This window comes from Mobula birostris, chromosome 15, assembly GCF_030028105.1.
Source record: "Mobula birostris isolate sMobBir1 chromosome 15, sMobBir1.hap1, whole genome shotgun sequence".
Taxonomy (NCBI): Eukaryota; Metazoa; Chordata; class Chondrichthyes; order Myliobatiformes; family Myliobatidae; genus Mobula; species Mobula birostris.
Window position 1 is genome coordinate 9,066,778 of NC_092384.1, and position 19,894 is coordinate 9,086,671.

Here is a 19,894-nt window from a genome sequence, read left to right on the forward strand (position 1 = left end):
CCCAACCTCAGCCTATCTTAGCAGAGGTTGATTAGGGGTAAGCATTAAAATACTGGTTTCAAAAGTGATGCTCACATACTGACTAAGTGAATGGCTGAAATAAATATTGTTAAATGACAATAGGTTGTTCAGTTCTTATGAAATATCCTGCTACTGAGTTATCATCGCTATTAAAAAATAGAAACAAATGGGATAATGCAGAAAATTGGGCCTAGCTAGGTAGATAGTTGGCATGGACCAGCTGGGCCAAAAGCCTGGTATCTGTGGTATATCGCTCTACCTCCTAATGAGTGAACTTTCAAATACTGTGCTCACCCCATCGGAATCAGTATAGAAAGAAAATGAACACAGATCTGCAGAGAGTTAAAAACTGCAGATGTTACTCACCTGCATTATCCAATTTCCACACGTGATGGCATGGAATGATTGGCATTTTGTAATTCAGCTGGATTTTGCAGAGTAGATCTGCAGTATCCTTTGCATTGATTGGTTGCTGCCTATTGTGTGGGCATTGCCAGATTCCAGGCCTGAATTAAATTCAGAGGCCTTTAGAGAGCTGGCAAGCCCTTGCGATTCACTTGGAATCTCCAGCAAGAGAATGTGAACTGAGTAGGGAAAACACAGCACCAAGAGGCAAATCCCAGAAGCATTAAATGTTTTTCTGCTTAATTGTTCCTCAAAATTCTCTGAATTTAATCCAAAACAAAATGTTGGCGACGTGGAAAAGACTGCTGGCTTTCCAAATGGTTCAGAAGGTTGTGCTTTGGATAAGGTGACCAATTGTAAAAAGGTGGGAAACGGTGTTACGTATCCAAGCATCCACGATTGTACGTAACCAGAGCTGGTATCTCAGGATTCTGAATGAGCGTGTTAATTGAAAACCAATCAATGGTGACTTCGGCCCTTATACAGCAATGTTGCACAAACCCATTTCACATCTAACTGTCCAGGTTTACCCTTCTCTGTGCTGAACTTTAATTTGCACAATTTGTTTCTTTTTCCCCTGCACACTGGGTGTTTGACACTCTTCTTTTTTTAATGGGTTCTATTAAGTTTCTTTGTTTCGTGGCTGCCTGTAAGGAGATGAATGTCAAAGTTGTATAGTATATATACTTTGATAATAATTGTTCTTTGAACTTTGAGCACAGAGAACAAGCTGCCATCAGTCTGGATAATGGATGGTATAGTGATTTTTTTTTCAAGCAGTTATTTTTTCTGAACATTATCATGAAAATAGTTGAAGGATCTCCATTTGGTCAACATATTCCCATAATCCGAATGTTCCTACATCCCGAATATTCATTGTGAGAGCCAAAACTGAAGCTGAAGCATCTTGTACGAGGGTATACCTCAATGATCTCACCATCTCACAAAGTGAGGGCATGGGAGGGGTGCAGGAGAAGAGGAGAAGGAAAGAGATGAATTGCCACAAGCTGAAACAAGTGCTTCAAAATTAAAATGATGAACTAAGAGGAGGCAACACTGAACATTCCTTTACATTTAAACATACATAAAACACGTGTTCCCAAACCCTCTCTTCTTGCATAGCATCACCATTCAGGTGACTATAGGCAAGAAGAGGATTGTGCTTAGACACACAGTAACATTATTCTATTCCATTATCCCACTTTACAGATGAAAGCCACAGGTCAATTTGTTTGGAGATAACCTCAAAAAGGTATTGCTGAAAAAAAAAGGCCTCAGTGATACACATAAAATGCTTGAGAAACTCAGCAGGTCAGACAGCATCTATAGAGGGAAATAAAAAGTCAATGGTTCGGACCCTGACTCTTTGTTATGAGGCCTGACGAAGAGTCTTGGCCCAAAACGTCAACAATTGATTTCCCTCCATAGCTGCTGACTGATCTGTTGAGTTCCTCCAGCACTTTGTGAGTGTTACTCAAGATTTCCAGCATCTGCAGAATCTCTTGCGTCTCTGAAGGCCTCAGCAAACATGATAATATCTTAAATGACCTATAACTTTAACATTTAGTGTAATACGTACAAAATGCGGGAGGAACTCTGCATCTATGGAAAGGAATAAACAACTGATGTTGGGACAGAGAGCCTTCATCAGGACTGGAAAGGACGAGGGACGAACTAGAAGAAGGTTGGGCGAGGGGAAGCTGATGATAGGTGAGGCCAGGTAAGAAAATTAGGTCGGTGGGTGATGGAGGTTGAAGTGAGAAGTTGGAAGGCGCTATTTAGAAAAGGTAAAGAGCTGAGGAAGAAGGAATCTGATAGGAGAGGAGTGTTGATCATGGTAGCACCAAGGGGAGGTGCTAGGCAGGTGTGGAGAAGAAGTAAGATCAGAGCCAAGGGGGAATGGAAGAAGTGAGAAGAGAGGGAACAATTACCAAAGGTTAGAGGAATCGATGTTCATGTCATCAGTTTGGAGGCTATCCAGATGGAATATAAGGTGTTGCTCCTCTAACCTGAGAGTGGACTCATTGTGACAGTAGAGGAGGCCGTGAATTGACATGTCAGAGTGGAATGGAGATTGACATTAAAGTGGTTGGCTACTGGGAAACTAGAAAGGAAGGCAGTCTATTTTTTCATTTACAGTGAGGCCAATTGGGATGATGTTTATAAAGCCAAGTGGAAACTTGAAATTCTCTCCTCTAAAAGCACTGGAAATGTACAAATTTAAATGACTTTTTTGTTGAATATGGAGGCTAGGTGGTTAAACGGAGCTGAGGTACAGGTTGAGGATGATCCAGTGGTGGAGTGGAACAGCTACGAGAGGCTGAATGGCCCCTCCTGTCTTCAGCCTCCTCCCTCTTCTTTACTGCCTGCCATTTTCTTCTCTGATGCCTTGAGCCCATTACCAAGTGTCAATGGCGGGTCTTCCAAGATCTCTCCACCCATAGTTCATGGGCAACTCCAACAAAGCATGTGGTCCTGTGGTGCAGAGGGTAGTGCTGCTGCCTTACACCGCCAGGTGCAATAATGGCCTGGAGTTTGGTCATTTCATCTGCAACCATCTGTGATTCCTTTGGGTGCTGCGGTTTATTGTCAGACTACTGCATTCCGTCTTGGTCACTCGAATGTCATGAAGCTGGAGAGAGTGCCGAGGAAATTTACAAAGATGTTTCCGGGACTCGAGGGCAGATAGCAGACCCAGTGGCTGAGCAGGTTGGGACTGTTTTCATCTGAGCAGAGGAGATGAGTGGGTGATGTTAGAGATTGTCTATAAAATCATGAGGAGCATGTACAGGGATATCCAGGGTTTGGGAATCAAGAACTGGGGGGGCATAGGTTTAAAGTGACAGGGGTAGAGCCTTAACAGGTACCTGAGGGCAGCTTTTCCACCAGAGGGTGGTTCATATATGAATGAGCTGCCAGAAGAAGTGGTTGAGGCAGATACTGTACGTTAACAATATTCAAAAGGTACATGGATAGGAAGAGTTCAGAGGGATATGGGCCAGATGCAGTCAAATGGGACTTGTTTAGATATGAATCTTGGTCAGCTGGGGTGAAGGGCCTGTTTCCATGACATTTCGCTATGAGTGGGCAATTAACTAGCCAGTGTAAACCACATCTCATCCGTGGGTGGGTGGGCAATAGGAGAATTTAGGTGTCGGGGGGGGGGGGTTGCGAGTGGTGCTATGGCTATGTAGGATGAAAAAAGGTTACAGGGAAATTAGTTGGGAAATGGGTTTATGAAGTGAATGGCCACGGATCTGTGACTAATTATGCTTCTTCCCTGAACCTAGACAGAGAGGGCTGTGGGTACTGAGGGCAATTTGGTGCAGGCTCCCTTCCTTCTTGGCATCGTGGTTAATGTGGCAAACTTCTCATTCTCTCTCTGAACAATGCTCCCAAGCACTAACTGCACACCAAGCTAAGCAGCCAGAATGAAATCCAGCATGAAATTACAGACTCGAGGTAATGTTGCAGCTCTGTAAAACACTGGTTAGGCTACACCTGGAATATGCTGTTCAGTTCTGGTCACCTCATTATAGGAAGGCTGTGAAAGATTCAGAGAGGCTGCAGGGGAGATTTACCAGCTTGCTGCCTGAATTGGAGAGCATGTCTTTTGGGGGTAGGTTGAGCAATCTTGGGCTTTTTACTCTGGAGTGAAAAAGAGTGAGAGGTGACTTGAAAAAAAGATGATAAGAGGCATAAAATCAGTGGACAGCCAGGTACTTTTTCCCAGGGTGGAAATGACAAATATGAGGGGCATAATTTCAAGGTGATTGGAGGAAAGTATAGGGTGGATGTCAGAGGTAATTTTTTTTTCACATAGAGAGTGGTGGGTGCGTGGAGGTGGTAGAGCAGATACATTTAAAAAACACTTAGATAAGCATATGGATGATATAAAAATGGAGGGCTATGTGCGGGGGAAGGTTTAGATTGATCTGAGAATAGGTTAAAGGGTCAGCACAACATGATGGGCTGAAGGGCCAGCACTGTGCTGTATTGTTCTATGTTCCATGTTCTGTTGTTTGTTGCTCCAGATTCCAGCATCTGCAGACTCTTTATCCATTAAATGAGATCAGTTGAGGGTTAAACATTGGGTAGGAAACTAGAGTGACCTCCCTCCTACAGCCAATCCAGTTGTTCCACAGGATTTGTCATATTTCTCACTGATTGGGCAGGGAAAGCTTTGGGGTTATCATCTAATCTGAAAACAAAACAGCACCTTTGACAAGGCAGCACTCTCTCAGTTTTGTGTTACTAAAGACTTCCTTGTTTTGTACGTCAGCACTGAACACACAGAGAAGGTGTTGCTTAAAGGTAAACAAAAACAAGACAGTTAAAAACGTCCAGTTTTCCTAAAAGCATTACATTCGCTCTTCACACCAACTTCTGAAAATGTTCCCAGAATCTTATGAATTGGGAACAAATGTTATTGAAAAAAACCCACAAGGAATGGGGAAAGAATTTACAGCTATAATACAAGTGGGAGGTCAGTCGTCCCAAGCACTGGTGAGATCCAAAAAGCGAGGTGACAGAGTTGTCAGCAAAAGGCATTGTACACACCGAAGCCAAAGGTGACTGGACACCAAACTGTCCAGAGGGATCCCCAAACTCTGCCAGGTGTTGATTCGATGAAAGCTACAGCTGCCTCTTCACTTCTTGCCTTGTCTGTTGTCTGGTGTCTCTGCCATCAGTTATTCACTGTAATTACAACAGAGATAGGGACAGTCAATGTAATGCAGGGAGAGAGGGAGAGGGAGAGGGGACAGAGAGAGAGAGAGAGAGCGAGAAAAGAGAAAGAAAGATACAGGTAGAGAGAGAAAGAGAGAAAAAGAGAGAGAGAGACAGAGATGGACTGTCAATGTAATGCAGGGAGAGAGAGAGACAGGCATAGAGAGAGATAGAGAGAGAAAGAAAGAAAGAAAGAAAGTGAAAGAGCAGCAGAGAGAGACAGAGACGGACAGTCATTGTAATTCAGGGAGAGAGGGAAAGGGAGGGAGAGAGAGAAAGAAAGAAAGAAAGAGAGAGACAGAGAGAAAGAGAGAGAGACAGAGACGGAGATGAGGACAGTCAATGTAATGCAGAGAGAGAGAGAGGAAGAGAGAAAGGCAGGCATAGAGAGATGGAAAGAAAGAGGGAGAGGCAGAGAAAGAGAGAGACAGAGATAGAGAGAGGGGGACAGAGAGAGTAATGATGATACGTGTCTTCCCCAGTTATGACAGAGTTCTGTTCATGAACACTGAAATGAACACAAGGGACAGAATCGCAGAAACAGCTGTAACAGAGATCACGAGCAGAAGTGGTTAGCGTGCTGCCAGCTGCCCTCACTGACTTAGTGAATCTGCTCAGCACTCCAGGCTCTCCTCGGCTCCACACATGCCTGATTGTTAGGCCTAGGGGAGGGGGAGGGAATGCATGGGGAATGTCCTGTCCCTACCCAGCAGGAGATGCCTGCAGCCCTGTAGCAGCCGCAAAGTCCATCCCAAGTTTGTCTGTACAGGGCACCCGTAAGTCGGGCATTCATAACCTGGGGATGACACTACAAAGTTGCACCTTTTTCATCATTAGAAGTGTTAGAGATGAAAGTTGTGATCTAAAATGCTGCAAATACTATTCTCAGTTATAGAGTCATAGGTTAGTACCTTTCAAAACCTGAAATCAGAATTCAGAGTCAGATTTATTTTCACCATCAGCTGCTTGATGGCTGTTCTATCAGATGCCCCTTCTAATCAGCCAATTATGTGGCAGCATCAAAGATGCAGATATGGTCCAGAGGTTCAGTTGTTCAGACCAAACATGAGAATGGGGAAGAAATGTGATCTAGGTGGCTTTGACTGTGGAATGATAGTTGGTGCCAGTTGGGGTGGTTTGAGTATCAGAGAAACTGCTCACCTCTAGGGATTTTCACACACAAGTCTCTAGAGCTTACAGAAAATGGTGCAAAATGCAAAAAAAGATCCATTGAGTGGCAGTTGTGTGGCTGAAAATACCTTGTTAATGAGAGGGGTCAGAGGAGAATGGTTAAAGCTATCAGTGGTGTGCAGAAGAGCATCTCTGAATGCACAACACATCGAACCTTGAAGGGGATGGGCTACAGCAGCAGAAGTCAAGGAACACTCAATGACCACTTTGTCAAGTACAGGAGGCCACTGATTGTATCTCATTCAATTTTGCTGTTTTTTTGTGCTAGTAGTACAGTGCATGGCATAAAAATTACTGTGAGTTACAATAAACAAAGAAACAAATACATAAATAGTGAGGTAGTTATAGATTGTTCAGAAATCTGACGGCACAGGGGAAGAAGCTGTTCCTAAAACACTGAGTGTGGTCTCCTCTGCTCCTGTCCTTCATCCCGGTTGGTGGTTATGAGCAGATAGTATGTCCTGGATGGTGAAGCTCCTTGAGTACAGACACCACCTTCTTGAGCACCACAACTGGAAGCTGACCTTGACAGAAGGGAGGGTTGTGCCTGTGATCGCTGCCTGAGTCTACAACCCTCTGCAGCCATTTTAGATCCTGCACTTTGCAGGCTCCATACCAGGCGGCAACACAACTAGTCAGACATCTCTCTTCGGCACACCGTCCCCATGCATACTCGTACCACTTACACACTTAGTTCACAGTCTTCTTCACTTTTGTGATTCAAAATGCTCATCTATGTACTTCTTAAATATTGTGCAATTCTCCTGTCCTCCACCCCTCAGTCAGTTCTGGGAAACATACTTACAAGAGATATGTCATCTTTGGATGTGATATAGCACTGATGTGGATTGCGGAGAACATCTCTTTTTTGAGATCATTCCCCTACCCGCTTCTTTGGTTAAGCAACATGAATTGTGCCTCTGATTACTGATTCTATTGCCACTCTTCAAGGACAGCTTCTACCCTGCTGTTATAGGACTATTAAATGGTTCCCTAGTATGATTAAGTTGGACTCATAACCTCACAATTTACCTTGTTATCATCTTGCATCTTTTTGTTTACCTGCACTGCATTTCTCTGTAGCTGTTACACTTTATTCTGCAATCTATTATTGCTTTACTTTGTACTACCTCAATGCAATGTGCAATGAGTTGATCAAACCCGGCTTTCACTGTACCTCAGCACATGTGACAACACTAAAACAATTCTAATTCTAACTTATTCCACGAGAACCCTTCACCATTTCCAGTATCTTCCATTACTCAGTTTAGCCCATTCTATTCCAAGTAGAACAATCCCATTCTTGCTAAAATTCTCCCCCACAAATATTCTGGTAATCTCATAACACTCTAAACTTTCTAAATTGTGATGCTTAGAGTGGACATAATGCACTGGATGATGCAGAGCCAGTTTATTGCAACTTCGCCGGTTTAGGATTTTAATCCTGACCTTTGGTGCTGTTGTGTGTGCTCCCTTTGACAGTGTGGGTTTGTCCTGGTTGCTTTGCCTTCATTTCTCCACCCCACTAGAAAATTTAAAAGTTCAAAGTTCAAAGTAGATTTATTATCAAAGTACATATATGTCACCATATACGTCCATGAGGTTCATTTTCTTGTGGGCATACTCAATAAATCCATAATAGAATAATAACTATAACATAATCAATGAAAGGCCAAACCAACTAGGGCACTTAACCAGAGTGCAGAAGACACCAAACTCTGCACAGTCAAAAAAAAAAGAAACAACAATAATAAATTCTGAGAAGATGAGATGAAGAATCCTGGAAAGTGAGTCCATTTATTGAGGGAACATTTCAATGACGGCCAAGGGAACATGAGTGAAGTTGCTTGCTTTGATTCAAGAGCCTGGTGGTTGAGGGTTAGCAACTGTTTCTGAACCTGGTGATGCGAGTCCTGAGGCTCCTGATGGCAGAAGAAAGAAGAGAGCATGTCTTGGGTGGTGGGTGTCCCTGACAACGGTCCAAAGACAGCGTGATTGACTATTGAGTCACTGTAAAGTCTCTCTTATGTACAGATGAGGTTAGAATCCTGGGGCATTGGCAGAAATGTGTGAGAACAGAATTAGATTGGTTTATGACTATTGTAAATTCATGCTTGGTGCCTAGCATACATTCAGTGGGCTGAGGGCGCTGTTTGACTCTGGCCAGTACATTCTTCCTAAGATGTGATGCACAGAAAGGCTCTCTGAACTTGGGTGCGACCCAGCTAAGGATTAAAACAACCCTTTTGAAATCTCTGTCCTCTTTTATTTCAGTTATCTTGATATAAATGGCAGCTTTCCATGAGCCTTGGTATTTCAACCATTCATGTACAATGGCCCCTCAATCTCATTGGATACCCCATGTCTCTATTTGTAGTCATGAGGAAAACAATCTTTCCTCATTCTTTTCAGTTCACAGTACCACATTTGTCTGCAATGAATTCCAGCTGCAAGGCTGATTAATCTTATTGTTCTTTTGAATTCTTCTATTTACACTGCTCGCAATATTGCCCATCTTTGTGTCATCCACCAATTTGGATGTTAGGTTTTCTAGTTTTGTCACCCAGCCTGCCGAGCTCCTGACACAAATCCGCCTGCACCTTCCATTTCCCATTCTCTGGATCCTGGGCATGCACTCAGGCAGAATTTAACCAGTTCAATAACATGCCTTCAATTTCACAAACTTTACTGTGAACGACTTCATCAAATACCTTACAGAACATACAACATTACATTGGTGGACCCCAGATTTGGTCTGTGGCCAGGGACAAGAGGATGTGACTGTGAGTGAGGCAGGTAGGGGCATCTAAGAGGTGGTGCTGAGGGAGCCTTAGCTCTTGATCTTGCCCAACATGTCTGAGATTGTTGGTCCTGTTATGTTTTATAACTTCAAAAACTAATCAAAAGGAAAATGTGGGAGCCAGGATGAACATGTCCACTTTGTTTACTTTCAGCGAGGCGTGTGCTTACGTCATGCTGCCGAAATGACGTATGCCATTCATCTATTTTTACAAATACTGTAATCAGTAATGCATTATGTAAGCAAAGCTTAATCAAACAATATTTTTACAATATTACTCAAATATTACTTTAATATTAAATACACAACACCCTTCCCTGCTTAGCTATAAACTCCAATTCAACATAGAATACATCTGTGAGATTCTTGGGCTGTCTTGCATGCACTGCTCTTTTGAGGTCTATCCACAGATTCTTGATGATGTTTAGGTCAGGGGACTGTGAGGCCCATGGCAAAACCTTCAGCTTGTACCTCTTGACTTAGTCCATTGTGGATCTTGAGGTGTGTCTAGGTTCATTATCCTGTTGTAGAAGCCATCCTATTTTCATCTTCGGCTTTTTTACAGACGGTGTGGTGTTTGCTTCCAGAATTAGCTCATTCTTCCCTCTACCAGTAAATGTTCCCCGTGCCACTGGCTGCAACACAAGCTCAAAGCATGATCGATCCACCCCCCCTGCTGGAGAGGGGTTCTTTTCATGAAATTCTGCACCCTTTTTTCTCCAAACATACCTTTGCTCATTGAGGTCAAAAAGCTCTATTTTAACTCATCAGTCCACAGTCCACTGGATCTCAAGAGAGAGAATTTGTAGAATGTCTGCGAGATGGCTTCTTAGAACAGCTTGTTGTTGAGCCCACTAGGGGATCGGCTGTACTGGATTGGGTATTGTGTAATGAACCGGAGGTGATTACAGAGATTGAGTTGAAGGAACCCTTAGAAGACAGTGATCATAACATGATTGAGTTCACTATGAAATTAGAAAAAGAGAAGCCGAAATCTGATGTGTCGGTATTTGAGTGGAGTAAAGGAAATTACAGTGGCATGAGAGAGGAACTGGCCAAAGTTGACTGGAAAGGGACACTGGTGGGAAAGACAGCAGAGCAGCAGTGGCTGGAGTTTATGCGAGAAATGAGGAATGTGCAAGACAGGTATATTCCAAAAAAGAAGAAATTTTCGAGTGGAAAAAGGATGCAACCATGGTTGACAAGAGAAGTCAAAGCCAATGTTAAAGCAAAGGAGAGGGCATACAAGGAAGCAAAAATCAGTGGGAAGACAGAGGATTGGGAAGTTTTTAAAACCTTGCAAAAGGAAACCAAGAAGGTCATTAAGAGAGAAAAGATTAACTATGAAAGGAAGCTAGCAAATAATATCAAAGAGGATACTAAAAGCTTTTTCAAGTATATAAAGAGTAAAAGACAGGTGAGAGTAGATATAGGACCAATAGAAAATGATGCTGGAGAAATTGTAATGGGAGATAAGGAGATGGCAGAGGAACTGAACGAGTATTTTGCATCAGTCTTCACTGAGGAAGACATCAGCAGTATACCGGACACTCAAGGGTGGCAGGGAAGAGAAGTGTGCGCAGTCACAATTACGACAGAGAAAGTACTCAGGAAGCTGAATAGGCTAAAGGTAGATAAATCTCCTGGACCAGATGGAATGCACCCTCGTGTTCTGAAGGAAGTAGCTGTGGAGATTGCGGAGGCATTAGCGATGACCTTTCAAAAGTCGATAGATTCTGGCATGGTTCCGGAAGACTGGATGATTGCAAATGTCACTCCGCTATTTAAGAAGGGGGCAAGGAAGCAAAAAGAAAATTATAGACCTGTTAGCTTGACATCGGTGGTTGAGAAGTTGTTGGAGTCGATTGTCAAGGATGAGGTTACAGAGTACCTGGAGGCATATGACAAGATAGGCAGAACTCAGCATGGATTCCTTAAAGGAAAATCCTGCCTGACAAACCTATTACAATTTTTTGAGGAAGTTACCAGTAGGCTAGACAAGGGAGATGCAGTGGATGTTGTATCTTTGGATTTTCAGAAGGCCTTTGACAAGGTGCCACACATGAGGCTACTTAACAAGATAAGATCCCATGGAATTACGGGAAAGTTACATACGTGGATAGAGCGTTGGCTGATTGGCAGGAAACAGAGCGTGGGAATAAAAGGATCCTATTCTGGTTGGCTGCCAGTTACCAGTGGTGTTCCACAGGGATCAGTGTTGGGGCGGCTTCTTTTTACATTGTACATCAACGATTTGGATTATGGAATAGATGGCTTTGTGGCTAAGTTTGCTGACGATATGAAGATAGGTGGAGGGGCTGGTAGTGCTGAGGAAACGGAGAGTCTGCAGAGAGACTTGGATAGATTGGAAGAATGGGCAAAGAAGTGGCAAATGAAGTACAATGTTGGAAAGTGTATGGTTATGCACTTTGGCAGAAAAAATAAACGGGCAGACTATTATTTAAATGGGGAAAGAATTCAAAGTTCTGAGATGCAACGGGACTTGGGAGTCCTTGTACAGGATACCCTTAAAGTTAACCTCCAGGTTGAGTCAGTAGTGAAGAAGGCGAATACAATGTTGGCATTCATTTCTAGAGGAATAGAGTATAGGAGCAGGGATGTGATGTTGAGGCTCCATAAGGCGCTGGTGAGACCTCACTTGGAGTACTGTGGGCAGTTTTGGTCTCCTTATTTAAGAAAGGATGTGCTGACGTTGGAGAGGGTACAGAGAAGATTCACTAGAATGATTCCGGGAATGAGAGGGTTAACATATGAGGAACGTTTGTCCGCTCTTGGACTGTATTCCTTGGAGTTTAGAAGAATGAGGGGAGACCTCGTAGAAACATTTCGAATGTTGAAAGGCATGGACAGAGTGGATGTGGCAAAGTTGTTTCCCATGATGGGGGAGTCTAGTACAAGAGGGCATGACTTAAGAATTGAAGGGCGCCCTTTCAGAACAGAAATGCAAAGGAATTTTTTTAGTCAGAGGGTTGTGAATCTATGGAATTTGTTGCCATGGGCTTCAGTGGAGGCCAAGTCATTGGGTGTATTTAAGGCAGAGATTGATAGGTATCTGAGTAGCCAGGGCATCAAAGGTGGGGGAGAAGGCGGGGGAGTGGGACTAAATAGGAGAATGGATCAGCTCATGATAAAATGGTGGAGTAGACTCGATGGGCCGAATGGCCTACTTCTGCTCCTTTGTCTTATGGTCTTATGGACTTGTCCTCAAAATGCATCAGGTTTGTTTAGATGTTCCTTTGAACCTTTTGAATGGAACTTTTTGGCCGCAATGAGCATTTACTGGTAGAGGGAAGAATGAATTCAATTAAATACCAGCAAATTCTGAAAGCAAACTCCACACCGTCTGTAAAAAAGCCAAAGATGAAAAGAGGATGGCTTCTACAACAAGATAAACATAAATACACCTCAAAATCCACAATGGACTACCTCAAGAGGCGCAAGGTGAAGGTTTTGCCATGGCCCTCACAGTCCCCTGACCTAAACATCATCAAGAATCTGTGGATAGACCTCAAAAGAGCAGTGCGCGCAAGACGGCCCAAGAATCTCACAGAACTAGAAGCCTTTTGCAAGGAAGAATGGGTGAAAATCCCCCAAACAAGAATTGAAAGACTCTTAGCTGGCTACAGAAAGTGTTTACAAGCTGTGATACTTGCCAAAGGGGGTGTTACTAAGTACTGCCATGCAGGGTGCCCAAACTTTTGCTTCAGGCCCTTTTCTTTTTTTGCTATTTTGCAACTGTAAAAGATGGAAATAAAAAAGTTTTCTTGCTTAAACTATTAAAAAAATGTGTCATCTTTAACTTTATGCCTTTTGGAAATCGGTTCCTTCTTTTACTCGCTTAGCTATTCACAGTAACAGAAATTTTGACCAGGGGTGCCCAAACTTTTGCATGTCACTGTATAATATTACTACTATATAGACATCCACAGCATAGTCAATTTTAAGTTGTCCCATTCAGGTCTAAAGATTTAAACGCTGTGGAGTATTTCTTACTCTTGTGGGATAATGTCCTTCCTGACAAGACTGGCCTTTTGTTTAAAACTCAGATGTCTTTCTCTCCCCCCACATCCCACTCTCGTCTGAAGAAAAAAAAGTGCTGTGCCCCACTAAAATAAACAACGAAGTAGACGTGTTATCCCTGGCTCCATGTTTGCCTTCCGATTAATTTTACATCTTGAAGTTACAAAACAATATTTCTCTGTGAGGATGAGAGTGGGGTCTGTAGGAAGGATGAGCAACCATACTGCGGTTCCATGGTTCCAGGAGCTATTCAAGAGGGAAGAGAGAAGAGAATGTGGTTGTGATTTGGAGTAGTATAGTCAGAGAATAGACACAATTCCCTGTCATAAGGATAGAGAGTCCCAACGGCTGTGTTGTCTGCCTCATGCTTGGATTCAAGACATCTTATCTGACCTACAGAGGAACTTAGAGTGGGAGGGGAAAGATTCAGCTGTCATGGTCCATGTGGGTACAAACAACATGGGAAGAAAAAGGAAAGAGGTTTTGCCTAAGGAATTTGAGCAGTTAGGGACTAAATGAAAATGCAGAACTAAAAAAGTAATAATCCCTGGATTGTTCTCTGAGCCACATGCAAATTGGCACACCGTTAATAGGATCAGAGAGATAAATCATCATCATCAGCAGGTGCCATGCACAGATTGAGCTTTGACTGCCATGGCCCACATACTCCTGTTTCGGGTCAAGTGGATCAATTCATTGATATTCATTTCCAGTTCTCTGGCTGCTGTCTCCATCATCATTTGTCTTTGTCTTCCTCTTGCTTTCTTCCCTTCAATCTTTCCCATAATTACCGTGCATTCTAACTCCTCTTTCCTAATCACACGTCCAATGAAGTTACGTTGCCTTTTCATGATCTCATACATTATTTCTTTTTTTGTGTTTGCTCTGTTCATGACATCTTCGTTAGATATTCGTTTTGTCCATGATATTCTTTGCATCCTCCTCAAGAACCACATCTCTGCTGTTTCAATTCGTTTTCTCATGTTACTAGATATTGTCCAACATTCTGAGCCATATAACATTACTGGATAAACATAACATTTCAGTACTCTGAGGTGGGTTGTCATGCCTAGTTTAGTATTGGTCAGTATACTCTTCATTCTCGTAAAGGTGTCTTTTGCCATCCCTATTCTTCTTTTGATGTCCATGTCACACCTGCCATCTGATGTCACCCAGCTTCCTAAGTAGCAAAAGTTCTGTACTTGTTTTATGTCTTCCCCGTTTATTCTCAGCCTGCAGATAGGATTCTCCTTCTTTCTGGATATCACCATACATTTTGTCTTTTTGCAATTGGTAGATAGAGAGATAAATGCATGGTACAAATATTGGTGTGGGAGAAGTGGATCTGAGTTTGGGGAACATTGGAACCAGTATTGGGGAAAGGAGAATTTTGATGTGCGTTGCTTGAATTTCCAGCATCTGCAGAATTCCTGTTGTTTGGGGAAAGGAGAGCACTGTTGGACCAGGTTCCTAGCAAATGGCATAACTAGGACTGTGGATAGTTCTTTAAACTAAGGAGTGTTTGTCAGGGGGGGGGGTGCTCAACAAATGGAAAAGTGAAGATAAAGTAAAAGGGAAGAAGTCTCCAGGGGAGGAAATTTTCAAAATAAATAAAAAGCCAAAAAGTTTTGAAAGGGATAAAAATTTAACTTCTGGTAACATGGCGAAAAAACTGGAAAGAGTGATGAATACGGGACTGAAGGTGTTACTTTTGAATGCATGCAGAATATGGAATAAGGTAGATGAACTTGGAACGCAGTTGGAGATTGGTAGGTAAGATGTTGTGGGCATCACTGAGTTGTGGCTGAAAGAAGATCATAGTTCGAAGCTTCACATTCAAGGATACATATTGTATCACAAGAACAAGCAGTTAGGCAGAGGGGAGCGCTGGCTCTGTTGGTAAAAAATGAAAACAAATCCTTAGAAAGATGCGACATAGGTTTGAAAGATGTAGAATCCTTGCAGGCAGAGTAAAGAAACTACAAGGACAAAAAAGGTTAGACTGATCTTTGAATAGGTTAAAAGGTTGTCATAACATTGTGGGCTGAAGGGCCACCACTGGGCTGTAATGTTCTATGTTCCATGTTTTGGGTTCTATGTTTTAAACCATGGAAGCAGGAGAAAGTACAGGCAAGCTGGCATCTCAACCGAACCCTACCCTTCAATACAATCATAGCTGACCTGCCTCAGATCTTAAATGCTCTGTCATGCCAATTTCCTCAGTAACCGCATTCATCAAAAATTTAATTATTTTTTCCTTACACAAAGATTTCCTTTGAAAATGCTGCATCGGAAACCACCTGGCCCTGGGGACTTGTCACACTTGGGTGCCATTATTTTCTCTATTGCTATTACTTTTCTTACAGGAATATTGTCCTTGATATAATATTACTTTCTTTCGATTACACACTGTACTGCAAATATCGATGCAACATAATTATTTAACACGCTGGCGATTTCCCAATTTTTCACCATCATCAGTTTCCTAATCCATGTTGCTCCAGGCCAACTTTTTTGCCAAAATACCTCAAAAAAATTTACTAGCAAGTTCTTTTTTCATGCTTTTTTTCTTTGTTCCTTGCAAATATAAAAGTTCTCCAATATTTGATTGACCTATGCATCTTTTCTGGTTATGCAACCCTATTTTGGTATGTTTTACTTTTGATTGATGGATGTTCTGACTCTTTAGATCCTGAGGTGGACTTTCTTGACAAGTAAAATTAAGTACTCAGATAATTGGACTGTGGTAAACCATATATATATGTTGTAACTGGGTTAACTGTCTGGACATGTCTGGACATGTCTGGACACGCCCCTCTGCTGACTGCCCCTGTGGCTCCTCCCACCCTGAATAAAGGTGATTTCGCCCTGCTCCTCCCCCTCAGACCAGGGGCAGACACTCAGCATGGAGGTCACGTTTTACTGCGAATAAAAGCCTTTCAGTATTTACCCTACTCCAATCTTTTGGAATTATTGGAGGTGCTTCATGGACTTCATCCATTCTGTACGCACTAAGGTAGTAATGCTTGTACCCAGTCAAAAGACATCAAAAAACAAACTTAATGGTGCAGCCCAACCCGGAAACTTCGGCTCATCAAATCCATGCCATCAACCAAGCATTTACACTAATCCTTTCTGAATCTCACTTAACCTTCCTCGCAAATGTGTCAATTCACCCTCTGTTCTTCCCCTCACCTGCACACTAGGGGCAATTTACAACAGTCAACTAACCATAAGATCATAAGAGATAGGAGCAGAACTAGGCCATTTGGCCCATCAAGTCTGCTCTACCATTTCATCATGGCTGATCTAGTTCCCTCTCAGCGCCAACCTCCTGCCTTCTTCCCGTATCCCTTCATGCCCTGACTAGTCAAGAATCTATCAAGCTCTGCCTTAAACATTTCCAAGTACTACCTACCGAGCCACAAGTTGTTGGGTTGTGGGAGGAGACCCGTGCAGCTGATGAAAACTCACGCAGTCTCAGGCAGAAGCTGCAAACGCCACACAGGCAGCATTAGAGAGTGAGATTGAACCCAGGTAACCGGAACTGCTGAGTGGTGGGTCCAGACCAGGCACCTCTGGTTTGGTGCCCAGTAAAATCATCTTTGAAGCTGTCTCCACCTGAAAGTAATAGGCAATTGTTTACCTGGTGTTCCCCATGGCAGCTGCCTGTGGTGTGTGTCAGCTCTTGCAGTACACTCTCCATGTCAGCCACAGTGCAGAGGGATCAAAGACTGCCATGAAGGTGAGGGAAAATGGAGAGTGGAGAACTGCATGGTCCCCAATCTGCTATTATTACAGGACCTACAAAGAGGCAGTGACTGCTGCACCCTGCAATGAAACTCACAATATAGGGATACTGTGATCATTGACAAGGGCCAAATGTGTCAGGCAGAGGCAGTGGGCAAGTTGCCAAGAGGACCTACTGCTCAATTTGTTCCGTAGTTCACCACTACTTGAATGCAGGTGTACCAGCAATTAATGCAGAAATGGCTTTGGTTGGTTGCATAATGTCCTGAGAGGCATGTCTGATGTCAGACTTGTTGAGTTCCAAAGCCCAATGGTTTATTTTTCACCCCAGGATGAAGGTAGGAACAATCTAACCATGTGTAAAGGTGATTTTATATGCAAATCACACAATTAAAAAAGTGCAAATTATTCCATCTTCTGGGCACTGGACCCTTAGGTCCAGCCCTTCTAATGTCGTGGAGATCTGCCATTCAGCTTATGCTGCCAATTAATTCATTGAGCAATTCACCTGGTTTACCACTCATCCCAGACAGGTCGACAATATTGGTAACTGTTCTGCATTTTTCCCTTTTTAAACATTGCACTAAATCCACCTTTCAGCAAATGGCCATGCACTATTAGGCAGCTAATTAAGATTAAGATTTTTTTTGTCACACATACACCAAAACATCAGAACATACAGTGGACTGTGTCAATGACTAACACATGGTCCCGGTGCCAACATAGCATACCCACAACTTACTGACCATAACCTGTACATCTTTGGAAAGTAAGGGTAAACCGGAGCACCTGGAAGAAGCCCCCAGGGAGAACGTACAAACTCCTTAGAGACAGCAGCGTGAATTGAACCCTGACCTTCCGATTTCTGGTGCTGCAAAGCGTCATGCTGACTTCTATGCTACTGTGCTGCCCCACTCAATTAAATATGATGCTTCAAATGTCAAAAAGCTATTTGTCTGCTTCGTTGACAGATCTAGGACTTACGCACAAATAAGCACACCCAAGAATTTCAACACTTTCCTGACACGAGCTGACCTCAATCTATGTGGAATGAAATTCCCTGTTAAAACTGTATAGACTTTCCTATTTACTTGCCCAGTTTCTGGATTTATACACTCTATCACTCAGCAATTGCTAAAGGGATTGAAAGTTCCAAATGCTTTCTTGCTTCATAATTCTATTTATAAATTCTCCCTTCCTTCTTTCTTCCTTTCTCACCACGGAAGTTGTATCATCCTTAATCACTCTCCTCATCACCAATTCCTTCCAAAGCATCTTATATTCTGGCAAGTTTACTTCCCTACCCTGTCTGTCTGCACTTATGTCCCACGTATGGCTACAGTGTCACACCCTCCAATTATATTTCTTCATTGAAACAGAGAGAGCATAGACCATTTGGCTCTTCAGTTTTCGATATATATCACATGTACTGTGTAATGTGTCATTTAGTATGTATCACATGCACTGTGTAATGTGTCATTTAGATATGAATCACATGTACTGTGTAATGTGTCATTTAGATATGTATCACATGCACTGTGTAATGTGTCATTTAGATATGAATCACATGCACTGTGTAATGTGTCATTTAGATATGTATCACATGCACTGTGTAATGTGTCATTTAGATATGAATCACATGTACTGTGTAATGTGTCATTTAGATATGAATCACATGCACTGTGTAATGTGTCATTTAGATATGTATCACATGCACTGTGTAATGTGTCATTTAGATATGAATCACATGTACTGTGTAATGTGTCATTTAGATATGAATCACATGTACTGTGCAATGTGTCATTTAGATATGAATCACATGTACTGTGTAATGTGTCATTTAGATATGTATCACATGTACTGCGTAATGTGTCATTTAGATATGAATCACATGCACTGTGTAATGTGTCATTTAGATATGTATCACATGTACTGTGTAATGTGTCATTTAGATATGTATCACATGCACTGTGTAATGTGTCATTTAGATATGTATCACATGTACTGCGTAATGTGTCATTTAGATATGAATCACATGCACTGTGTAATGTGTCATTTAGATATGAATCACATGTACTGTGTAATGTGTCATTTAGATATGAATCACATGTACTGTGTAATGTGTCATTTAGATATGAATCACATGCACTGTGTAATGTGTCATTTAGATATGAATCACATGCACTGTGTAATGTGTCATTTAGATATGAATCACATGCACTGTGTAATGTGTCATTTAGATATGTATCACATGCACTGTGTAATGTGTCATTTAGATATGTATCACATGTACTGTGTAATGTGTCATTTAGATATGAATCACATGCACTGTGTAATGTGTCATTTAGATATGTATCACATGCACTGTGTAATGTGTCATTTAGATATGAATCACATGTACTGTGTAATGTGTCATTTAGATATGAATCACATGTACTGTGTAATGTGTCATTTAGATATGTATCACATGCACTGTGTAATGTGTCATTTAGATATGTATCACAAGCACTGTGTAATGTGTCATTTAGATATGTATCACATGTACTGCGTAATGTGTCATTTGTGTTAACATCTAAAGATGTGCTGAGAGCAGCCCGCAAGTGTCACCACATACTCTGGTGATCTTTGAGATTGATGTACCATTCATTGAGATTGTGGCTGATTATCTATTTCAATATCATATTCCCAAACTCTCCCTAAACCCCTTTAAATGTTTTGCATCTAGAAATGTATTGATCTCCTTAAACATATTCAGTGACTTGGCTTTCACATCCATCTGCATTCTGAATTCCCTAGGCTCACCACGCTCTGAGTGAAGAAGTTTCTTGGCCCTAAATCTTGGCCTTGTTCTTCTATCCTCTGACAAGTACAAACCGGGTCAACCAAATCTCTCCTCACACAGCAGCACTGCCACCTGTGGTGAATCTTCGGTAAATTCCACCAGTACAGAGAAAACAT

At 42.2% G+C, this 19,894-nt stretch overlaps 1 protein-coding gene across 3 annotated transcripts in view; it reads right to left on the minus strand.

Moving 5' to 3' along the window:
• Nucleotides 1–1,179: 1,179 nt before the first annotated feature.
• LOC140210390 (RNA-binding Raly-like protein) overlaps nucleotides 1,180–19,894 on the minus strand; it is a 1,435,753-nt gene continuing 1,417,038 nt past the window's right edge. For all 3 annotated transcript variants that reach the window (XM_072279313.1, XM_072279310.1, XM_072279311.1), the window contains one exon: nucleotides 1,180–5,124. In XM_072279313.1, the coding sequence (XP_072135414.1) occupies nucleotides 5,122–5,124 (3 nt within the window). In that variant the 3' untranslated portion in view covers nucleotides 1,180–5,121. The remainder of the gene's footprint in view (nucleotides 5,125–19,894) is intronic.